At 41.7% G+C, this 11,096-nt stretch overlaps 1 protein-coding gene and 1 long non-coding RNA gene across 2 annotated transcripts in view; both read left to right on the top strand.

Moving 5' to 3' along the window:
• Window positions 1-8,977, top strand: part of LOC118155758 — a 14,103-nt gene extending 5,126 nt beyond the window's left edge. The window contains exon 3 of the long non-coding RNA XR_004745997.1: window positions 8,849-8,977. This is a non-coding gene — a long non-coding RNA (uncharacterized LOC118155758). The remainder of the gene's footprint in view (window positions 1-8,848) is intronic.
• Window positions 8,978-10,523: 1,546 nt separating this feature from the next.
• JMY (junction mediating and regulatory protein, p53 cofactor) overlaps window positions 10,524-11,096 on the top strand; it is a 74,636-nt gene continuing 74,063 nt past the window's right edge. The window contains exon 1 of the mRNA XM_035309832.1: window positions 10,524-11,093. Within this exon, the coding sequence (XP_035165723.1) occupies window positions 10,892-11,093 (202 nt within the window). The 5' untranslated portion in view covers window positions 10,524-10,891. The remainder of the gene's footprint in view (window positions 11,094-11,096) is intronic.

Here is an 11,096-nt window from a genome sequence, read left to right as displayed (position 1 = left end):
AAAAAAAAAAAAAAAAAAAAAAAAAAAAAAACAAAAAAAAAACACTAGGCATTGTAATATTTCACTGAACAAGAATGAGGAATCTCCATCTTTAGACACTTCAGAAAGGAGGTGACAGGGACATCTGGCAATGTATTATGTTCTGGGAGAATGGGATCTTTGGCATGATCTGTCCAGGTCCTTTCCAGACATGGTTACTGTTTCTGTAATAAAAATAGCAATGTCTGAACCCATGTAACCCAGATAGCCTAACCTGATTTCTGTTCAAGAGGTCACTTCAAAACAGTGGTCAAATCACACTGAACCCAGGCTCTTGATAACTGTTTAACAAAAGAAACATCCCCACTACCTGTGACCCCAACGCATGTGCCCTTTTTGTACCTGACTTTTCCCATAACCCCTCCTCTGCTTCTTAGTGCCTTCTCTGACTGCAAACTTGTTCAGACAAATAGCTTACATGAAATCTTGGCCATACTACTTGGAATGGAAGATACTCTGTTTAAGTCAGTGGGATAATTCAGGGTAGTGAAGTTAAGCACATACTTGTCTCTAAGTTTTAGCATAGTAACAGTGCAGATTTGAAGGATGGTGGGGATTCTCATTCAGATAGCCTTAATAAGGAATTATAAATCACCTACACTGAAGTTAAACTTTTGATGACTGAACGATCATGACTGAAGGTTTTGCAGTTCTTCAAAGTAAAAACAAGACCCTGCAATTAAAATAAACAAAACAAAAACAAATAAACAAAAAAAATGTTTTCATTGCCATATAAAATTATAAAATACACTTGGTAGTACTCAGAGTCCTCAGGAAATTTCCAAATGAAATTTAGGAAGCTGAAATGAAGGGATGATGAACAAAGGCACCAGATGGGGAGTCTCCTGTTAACCAGCAAGGTCGCCAGTGAAACACCTCCATTCTCAGAAGGAAATGATAAGTATCTCACTGTAGCAAGGGTAAACAAAAGATGAGGCAATGGATTTTTTTTTTATTATTTGAAATGTTGAACTTCGCTGACATATCTAATAAAATCAGAGCATCTTACAGCTGACGTGACTTACAAGTGAAAATCTTCAGCATACTGGCTTCTGTCAGCAAACATATTCAAAACCTTGGCTGAAAATTATCAAAAGATGGAACACAGATTAAAGTCCATCAGTCTATTCTCAAGCCTTATAGAAAACAGGAAGCACTAAAAAGAATGCAGTTGGTAATTGCAAAATAATCAGTGATATTTTAAATAAGCAAAAATTGAGGGATTAATGTATAAATAAGCTTGCTATGTTAAATCAAATGACAATACTTGGATACTTTTTCCTCCCATCTCTATCTGTCTAGCAAAAGATCTCTCTGCCCCTTGTTTTGAATAGTTAATCTTGTATTTTTGATAACTATGACAACCAGAATATCTCCAAAAGGAATAAACATACAGAATATACTTTTGATACAATTAAGCAGAAGCAATTTGCCACAGGACAATGACAATAACTTACCAACAGGAACTTCAATGACTGCTCAGACTTCTTTAGTTCTTGCATCAACAGCAAAGAATGTTAAGATGTGTTTGTGGTATGATGCAATTCTAGGAATAAAGACTGGCTGGAAAAGGTGTCAGCTGATAATTAATGACAAGCACATGAGAAGCCATTAATAAAACCATTCCTGCAGATGACCTGCTCCTCTGTAATAGAAAACAAGACTGCAGTCCTAAAGCAAATATACAATACTGTTATGAGAAATGGCCCGTGTTATGTATGTCACATCATGTTACATCATGTTCAAATCTAGCAGGTGATCACAGTCTTACTAAGTTTCCTTTCAGTAATGCCAGGCATGGATCAGATTTGTAGAACAGATGCTGAAAGTAAACCTTGGTAATATGAAAAGCAGAGCCTGGGCTAGCAACACTGAAGTGCCAGTGCCACAGCCCATTGCTAAGTACGCTGTGGTATCCTGATCTGAGAAAGCAAGGATTACAGTCACCACCAGTCAGTTTGTGCCTCTGTTACTCCATGCCTTACAATATTTGAAAGTTCTGGCCAGTTTTAACCAAATTTGAAACCAGCATTGAATTGCAAAATCATTCAGCTGGATGATTCTGAAAGATTAAATGTCCAAAGGTAAACTGATTTTAACTATGTTAAAGCACAAAATGATTCTGGTTGGATGAGACCTCAAGAAGTCATCTGGTTCACCTGGTGAAGTGCCAAAAGGGTAAATCAATCTTTCACAAGTTTAAAGAAAAAAAAATAAATCAGTCATTATATGTATATATACACAGCTTATATTTTGCATCAGCTGAGTGACTAAGATATACATACCTATATTAACATAGCTTTGGGCAAGTCATAGCACATACTGATTCTTACTCAGATGGAGTGGCACCTTGGGTGAGTGTTTGGTGAGTTAGGATATTGAATTGAGGATACAGAATATAAATCCGTAAGGAAATAGTTTTGAATATTCCATTGCTCATAGTACAAATTGTTTGCCTAAGGCATAAATGTTAGAACTGAAAAGAGTAAGGCTCATCAAATAGGCTGCAGAATAGTAGTGTTAGTCTTCTGCATAAAATCTGACACAAGCAACCTTCTGATTCTAATTAAAATGGCTATGTGTCATTTCTGCCTATAAACATCTTTGTACAGTAATGATTTAGATGCTGTTTCCATTCTGAAGGGCCCACAGTCAGAAGCTGAATTTTTGTGCAGAGGATTTCAGATACTGCTTAAGAGGAAAAATATTTATTTCTAAAAATAAAAGCTGCTCATTTTCTTGCAAGTCTGATTTGCTTTCAGACCAGCTATTCATCACCAGTCACATGATAGTAACAAAGAATCAGATCAACAACCACTTTCTACTAATGCTGAACTTATTTGGATACAGAAAAGTCTATTATTTCTAACACTACAACCTCTCTCATCCCACATCCAAGAGCTCTGCTGTTTCACTGTAGAATGACAGCTTAAGAGGGTTGCCAAACAGCAATGCCCAGTGACGTTACAAAAATAAACAAAACACATTTCCCCTTTTTCATTCTCCTGTAAACTACAAATTACTGCTCTGTATGAAATCTCTCTTGGACTTTACTGCTCTTCCAGATCTGATCATCTGGATTCAAGGAGGGATTTAACCATTCACTGGGCAGCATGCAGGCCCATTGACACGAGATTTGGACTTATTTTTACAAGGACTGCTTCCCTTTCTCAGCGCTGCCAGTGGGATCACATGGCAATTCAGCTGAAGATGGAACCAGATGAAGATACCATCTGTTTCTCCTGTACTGAGTAACTGGATCAGACTCAACTATGCAGCAGCTTCGGGTGTAGCTACGTCTACAGACAGCAGCTCATGCTACCCAGTATTTCTCCAGAACAGTTTAATTGGGATGAGAACTTGTTTCATAAGTGAGGCTAAATGTGAGGCCTTCTACTTACGCAGGCAGGAGAACACCTAAGATCTCCTAGATATAGGGGTATCACCCTGACAAACTTTGGTGAGGACACTGGGGATTCAGGCTTGCCTATAGCATCAGCAGTGTTGTTGTGACCTTTCACTCCATAAGCTGAGTTTATTCTGTTGTGTGGAGTGTTTACGCAGCGCTCTGGAGAATTTTGTTGCAAGACTTTCTCACTAGTATGTATTTTATTTTGCTCAGCAGGCTGTTCTCTTTCTTGAACTGTCTCCAACTTCATTGGATCCCCAAATGCTGGAACAAATATCTGGCAAACTGTAGCTGCTATCTATGATTATTTCTGCTCAAAAACTGTTAAGACTTTAAACATCTCTCTAGCCTGCTGACTCGCATTTTATTAGGAGACAGAATTCCAAAATGCCTTGGAAAATATTCTGTGCTTAGTAAACATCACACAAGTCTAAAACGTTTTATGCTGCAAAGTCTGTTAGTATTGGCATTATTCTGGCTTGTGTTTTATCTTCTGCCCCAACTCTGTCTCATACGCTAGCATACTCTGTTGCTATTGTGATGACCAAAGATGAATGTATAGATTTTCTGAGATGTTGCTACTCAAAGACTACACCACAACCAGGGCTGTGACTAAGTCTTGCACATATGTTTAGAAGGCAGCTTTAACACAAGCAGGTTGTGTATTTAGAACAGTATAGCTGAAACTGTGGGAAGATAACATACAAGCTGAACATGAACTAGTTTCTGTGGAGAGGATAACAAATGATTCAAAATGCACTAGGCATTCTTGAGACAGTGTGAATAATAAAGCAAATCAATAAGTATCCATGGTCTTCCCTGACCTGTATGAAAGAGAATGATAAACATCAGAATGTTTTACTGGGAAAAAAAAAAAAAAAGTATCAGTGCTCCAGTGTTAACAGAGTGATGTTTACAAATCAGAAACTTAATTCAATAACTACTATGCTTAGAATATTTTTGGTTATAGTGCTATATTTTACAATTATTTTTCAAGAGTTTTTATCCATGAATCACGCAAGAACAGAACTACCATCAAATAGAAAGTGTTTCTATTAAAATTTACATTTTTCAGATGTATTTTTACTTATGCCATTCACATTTATATAAAACTTAAGCAATACAAAGAAAGCAGTAAGGATTAACTGGACAGCAAAAGACAAATTTCCTGTCACTCCCCTCAGGTGTTTTTACTGGAAATCTCAGTATTCCTTGTCTGCTGTGATACCTCTGAAAGTTACAGAAAATGCAAACAAATCCTGGCACTTTCTTGGCTCAGTGGCAATTTTTGACACCTTAACAGATGAAATCCATTACATTCAAGCTAGGACCTTTAGAGTATTCGCTAGAAATTGTATATTTACCCCTCACATAACTGAGTAATTTATGCCCATTACTTAATCTATTCTTAGCCTTTTAGAGAATGTATTTAGAAATTTTACCATTACCCAACTACAGCATTGGCTGTACATACAATAGTCTGTTATGCTCATCTCAGCCAGTGTACAATGTAATGACACAAGTCCTGCAGAATCTTACAGGGGTCAGATGGCCTGGAAATGTACTGGAAATAGAGTGACTCATCCAGTCTTCAAAGTTTTTCTCCCTCAGAGCAAAGGAACAGCAGCTTACATGTTTATGGGAAGTGCCAGGATCACACACTAAATCGAAAGCTAAGTAGTCTTCAACCCACTTTTCATCCAAATGTCAATTCAGAATTCTTCAGATAAACCTTTTTCCAATATAATCAAATTATTTTAGTATAGATCTCGTATGATCTTGCAGACAGATCAGGCTGTTGGTCTGTCAATCTATCTGTATATCAGGCTGAGACAGGATGGAAACTCTAAGGCTAATTAAAAACATCTGAATTGTGTTCTTGTCGTATGTTACACTGGTTAATCAGAAGGCAGACTGTATTCACTGCCACGGGAACTATGATTTACTTTTTTTAGATTCACATAGGTATTTTGTCTGTTATAACTCAATGCTTGTTCTGTGGTTTGGGGCTTCCCCTCTCTAGTTACAAATGTTCTTGATTGACTGAGGTGAATTGTGGATGTGGCTAAGCATATTGCTTCCTCTTTCCTTGAATAACAACGCCCAATACTCCACTGCAGCCTGTATACTGCTGCACAGCTGGACACACTGTATTCACAGCCAAGCAGGCATTTTCTTTACTTCTCAAAATATTTTAGAGTGGACTTTTTCACTTTGGTCCTCCAAGAAAATATGTCTTTTAAGGAACTATTTACAAATTCCCTTTGTTTAATTATGAGATACCAAACATGACAAAAAAAAAATAATGCAGAAATATTTATTGCATTTTTGCACTTAAGACAACTTAAAAAAAAATGTTTTCTCAGAACTACAATTTTTTCTTTCCGTCATCAGGATCATTTTTTCTATTCCCATGTACTTGGGCGGAGCACATCAGAATATGGTTTCTGTAAACAAACAAGTTGAAGAATTGCTTTGTAAACCACTACAGAGAGCTGCAAGCACCATCATTCCCAACTCATCCAGCCTGCACAACAGGACTGCTCCTGTTGTGTCTCTTGTTGCAAACTTTTTTTATTTGCCACAGAGCCTACTAATTACTTTCAAATAACTTAGTAAAATTCTTATTAAACTTGGAATTTTCCCACTATAATAGTACATCTAAGTTGGAAACTTAGTTTTTGTATCATCTGAGCTTTCAGGGAGAGATTCTGGAGTATTACTGACACATTTTTCTCCATTGTCACTTAGACAAACTTTATCAATCTCCTTGATTGGTTAAAAGAGAAAATATTGACTTCTATGAACAATTCCTTTCAATAAAATATTGATTTATATTTAAATTATCGTATCTTCTCAGCAGTGAGAGATTCCATTTCACGTTCAGCTTATCATACATTTGTAAAGCTTACCATACAGTAGTAATTCCACGTTCTAGGACTGCAATAATATTTGGTTGCAGAAAATTCTTCAGTTGGAGCCAGCACAAATATCCAAAGTATCCAGTTTTCCTCCATAGAATGGATGGGTAATCACACACACTACACCTCTATTGTTTCTCGTGTACAATACAACTCCTTGTACTTGGAAACTTCCCCAGATCTCTTCTTATATCAGAAGGGTAGATACTTCCAGAATTTCAAGTGCAGAGACAACTATTACTAGAAAGTGTGTTTTTTGATGGATATTTTTTTGGAAGAGTGTTACTAAGCCATCATAAAGTCAATAACGCTTTCACACAGTCAGCTTCTAGTCACACTTCACACAGACATACTCTTAAAAAAACCACAACCTTTTGCCAGAAAAAGACTCCCACTAACAACAAACAGACATAGCTATTTGGCTTGCCCACACTAAAGTTTGAATTACACTATCAACAGAAACCTCTTACAAATACTTGTCTGCAATAGTTGCATTAACACAATAACAGCAATTTAAAAATTAATAGCAATTTCAGGACACCTCACAATACTCACAATGCTACAGTACTTCGAAGAATGCTAAGGAATATTCTCCTCCCTCCATCTCAACTATTTTAAGGAATTGCACAGCTAGTTAACCAAAAATACAAGTCTTCTATTTGGACAGAAATCATATTACAATAGTGGTAGTTTGGAACTGATCAAATGTTAAATCGGGTTTCATTTTCTTAAAAATGCTTTGTACTAGAACTAGTTTATTCAAGGTGTTCAAAGATTCAGAGGGGTGTAATTTCGCTTCAGCCTGAAGCATTCTGTAGGAGTTACACACTAGGTGGAATGTTTGTATAAACACTTAGAGGAGTATTTCTGTTCTTGTTCACAACATCAGCATGCAGAAGACAATTTAGACAGCACTATGAGATCACTTTGCAATGGTTCTGGTTGTTCAATCCACAGATGACCCAACCTTTTATGACAGACAATTAACAACCCACCCTACACATCCACAAATATGTTTGAGTAGTTCTATATAGTATCATCCTATCACCAGCCCTGTTCAGCATTTATTATGTCTGGATCTGCCTAGGCAGTCTATAATCAATGCAGCTGAGAAGCTTTCAGTATGTCCCCTTCTGTGCTGAATTTGGATTCTGTGTTTTTTTCAACACGAACCTGAACTGAGATCACGTCTAAGAACTAGCATAAACAGGCTCAGGTAAATTATATTGCAAGGCATGAAAATCACAGATAAACACATGCAACTTTGCAAAACTATTTGTCACTGGCTTGCCAACTAAAAATCGTATTAAAAATCACTTCTTGGAGACTGCCCAGGGATAGCAATGACTCAAAGTACTCCCTGTATAAAAGTTCTGGCATTTAACCCAATTCTTTTTTAAAAAAATGACATCAACTAAATTCCTGAGCTTACATTTCAGCTCACTAGCAATAGAATGCTTGTGGCTCTCAGAAACCTTTGGCTCTTTGAAACATAATAATCTAGCTTGCTGGCTGAGTATCTGCTACTTCCAACAGCCCTGCTCGTAAGGTTGACTCGGCCTCTCCCATGTGCAGTTTCCAGGTTAGCGATGCGATCTACACACTGAAGTGTAGCAGCACTTCCTCGGCAGCAGCGCTGCACGATTCCCCACAAAGCTCATGTTCTCTTAGTTGACAGAGGCACTCCCCAGTCATTGTTTCACTTTTCTAAACTGTGGAAATCAACCACAAGTCAGGCTGATTGGGTGATATCTAACCCACTTCTGGTTAGTATACAGAGTCACTGAGTGGCTGAGGCTAGAAGAGAACTCCAGAGGCCATCTGGTGCAACCTCCCTGCTCAAGCAGGACCATGCTCAGATGGCTTTCGAATATGTCCAAGAATGGAGACACCACAACCTCTCTGGGCAACCTATCCCATTGCACAGTCACAGTGAAGTCATGCTTCCTGACGCTCAGGAGGAACCTCTTGTGTACCAGTACACTCCACTACAAGCTCTGCTTGGAAGGTCATTACAAGCCTTTCAGAACTTCATTTTTTTTTGCTGTTTTAGTCAGTGGAGTTCATTGACATATTCCTTTTAACCACCTTTATGAACAAATCAACATAGTCTTAAAAGCCTGCCCTATTACATTACTATGAATGAACAGTTATGCATGTACTGTAATACAGAAGTTACTCTGAAGGTTACTCAGTGCTCATTGACAATGTGAGCTTGAAAAATTGCTACTACCTTGGAAGTTTTTGTTTGTTTGTTTGTTTTTCCCATAAGGGTACTATTTCGGCAAAATATAATAGCTGTTGAGATTTGATGGCATAGCTTTTCTGCTGCATTAGAAGAGGCCGATCAGAAACTTGACTGCTGCTGAGCAAGTTTTCTGTACCAGTTTTCATGCTACATTTACCTACTATCTCCTTTTATTTCTACCAGCTTGTCCCTCTGATATCAGAGCACAGCCAGGCTAACATTGCTTCAAAGACCCTGACTTCTGCTGTAGCTTACCTGAAACACTAGGACTCTGACCCTTTGCCTGATGAGGAATCTTGAATCCATGTTTCATTCTCTTAAGACTGGGTATACACAAACACATCTTCATTATTTTTTCTTTCATGCATTACTAATGACAAAACAGGATTGCTACTTACATTCATCCACTGCAAATTTGCTTCTGAATACTTAACAGCATCAAACTGTAGTTCCTCCACCAACATACTGATCGCTTGTTTTCTTAGCCACTTCTACACGGGGTATAATCTTATCTTTCAGCTAATTTCTCAGGTGCTTTGATCTAAGACTGAATTTACAGCAACAGAAAAGAATGCTGTTCTCCAAGATGTAAAGCACACCAGTTTGTGGTCTGTTCCTTTGGCTGCTGAGCCATCATTTCCTTCTTTTTCCTAATAGCTGTTACTTTTGGTATTTGAGATGTAACCATGACTCTCCTGAATACACGAGGTTTCTTAGTTAATGACCCGAGAATGTTAGGATTGTCAGTGGCTCTCCCCAGATACTTTAGCCTCCAAGGACAGGATGCTAGTCAATACCTTAACTTTAGAAAAAAGCAGTGACAATGACTCACTCTTTTTCTCAGGTTAGCTCAACTGAATATATTTTATTTCCCCGGTGCTTCTTAAATTTACAGAGGAACAACATTATCACGAATGAGCCAATGCATACTATCTTATTTTTGACTAAACTATTTTTGGACCTCTATCATTAAGACTTCTTTTTTCATATATACAAAGTGAAATAGAGTACCCAAAAGGGCAACAACAAACAGTCCATCAGCCTGAAAATTGCATTTGATTAATCAATCCTTTCAGATTTGAGTTGTCCATGCTGGCTTCCTGCAACCTTCGACGTGCTCTGCAATACACTTGGAAAACTCCGCGAGGTTTCGACACTGCCAATTCTTACGCAGGACAGGCCAACACAAGCACAAAACGCCGTGCCTCGGTGCAATCAGTTAACTTCATTTTTAAAGGCACAGAATTGCCCAAGACAGCTATTTCAGAACATGCCCTCCTCCCCAGGTCTCCCTGCAGCTGCTGCGCTCTTTGGCGGCCAAACCACAACCTCCTGCTGCAGCGAATACCGCGAGGCACGCTTGGTGAGGGCCCCTGAACCATTTCGGCTCAACCTCTTGTCAGAACGAAGCAAGTAACCTGGCGAAGCAACGCGTCCTTCCCGGTAACCACGCAGAAAAACGCTTTGTGGAGCGGGAAGAGCAGGAAGCAAGCTCCGCACTGGAAACAAACAAACAAACAAAAACTGCCAAGGGCTCTGGGGAAGGCTCGGGGGGGTTCCGAGGAGCTGTTGAGGCCGGTACAGGCACGGGCGGAGCCGTGAGGGGGAGCCGTGAGGGGGAGCCGTGAGGGGGAGCCGTGAGGCCCCCAACGGCCCCCAACGGCCCCCAACGGCCCCCAACGGCCCCCAACGGCCCCCAACGGCCCCCAACGGCCCGGCGCGCGCCCTCCCCGTCATGCCCCGCGCACCGCGTCCGAGGGCCGGGGGCCGGGGTGAACGCGGGGGGCCGGGCGGAGGGCGGGGGGCGGGGCGAGAGGCGGCCAATGGCGGAAGGTCCCGTCGGGGTGGGCGGGGCGCGGCCGGCGTCGAGTTGCCGCAGCGCCGCCGCCGCTTGTAAACAGAGCCCGCTGCCCACGTGACGCGCCGCGGGTACCTGCGCGGCGGGCGGCGGGGCGGGCGGGCATTGTCCGCCGGCAGCGCGGCGGGGCGGGCAGCCGGGCGGCGGGGCGGGCGCTGCGCCAGCACCGAGCGACGCTGCCTCACCTCACCTTACTCCCCCCCACCCCGTGTCCTTCCTCCTCCTCGTCGTCGTCCTCCCCCTCCCCGCCGCAGCGGCCCCCTCGAGCGCCCGCCCTAAGATGGCTGATGGTGGGCGGTGAGGCGCCGCGCGGGGCTGCGGGCGGCCGTTGCCGGCCGGCGAGAAGCGGGGGCGGCTGAGGGGCGGCCCGGCCCGGCACCACACGGCCCGGCACGGGGCTCGGTCCGCGCAGCGCCATGTCTGCCTTCGCGCTGGAGGAGACGCTGGAGGCCGACTGGGTGGCCGTGAGGCCTCACGCCTTCCAGGAACGCGAGAAGCACAAGTTCGTCTTCATTGTGGCCTGGAACGAGATCGAGGGCAAGTTCGCCATCACCTGCCACAACCGCACGGCGCAGCGGCAGCGCAGCGGGTCCCGCGACGTGCGGCGCGCCGGGGCCGGCC

This window comes from Oxyura jamaicensis, chromosome Z, assembly GCF_011077185.1.
Source record: "Oxyura jamaicensis isolate SHBP4307 breed ruddy duck chromosome Z, BPBGC_Ojam_1.0, whole genome shotgun sequence".
Taxonomy (NCBI): Eukaryota; Metazoa; Chordata; class Aves; order Anseriformes; family Anatidae; genus Oxyura; species Oxyura jamaicensis.
This window is presented reverse-complemented; position numbering and strand designations above follow the sequence as displayed.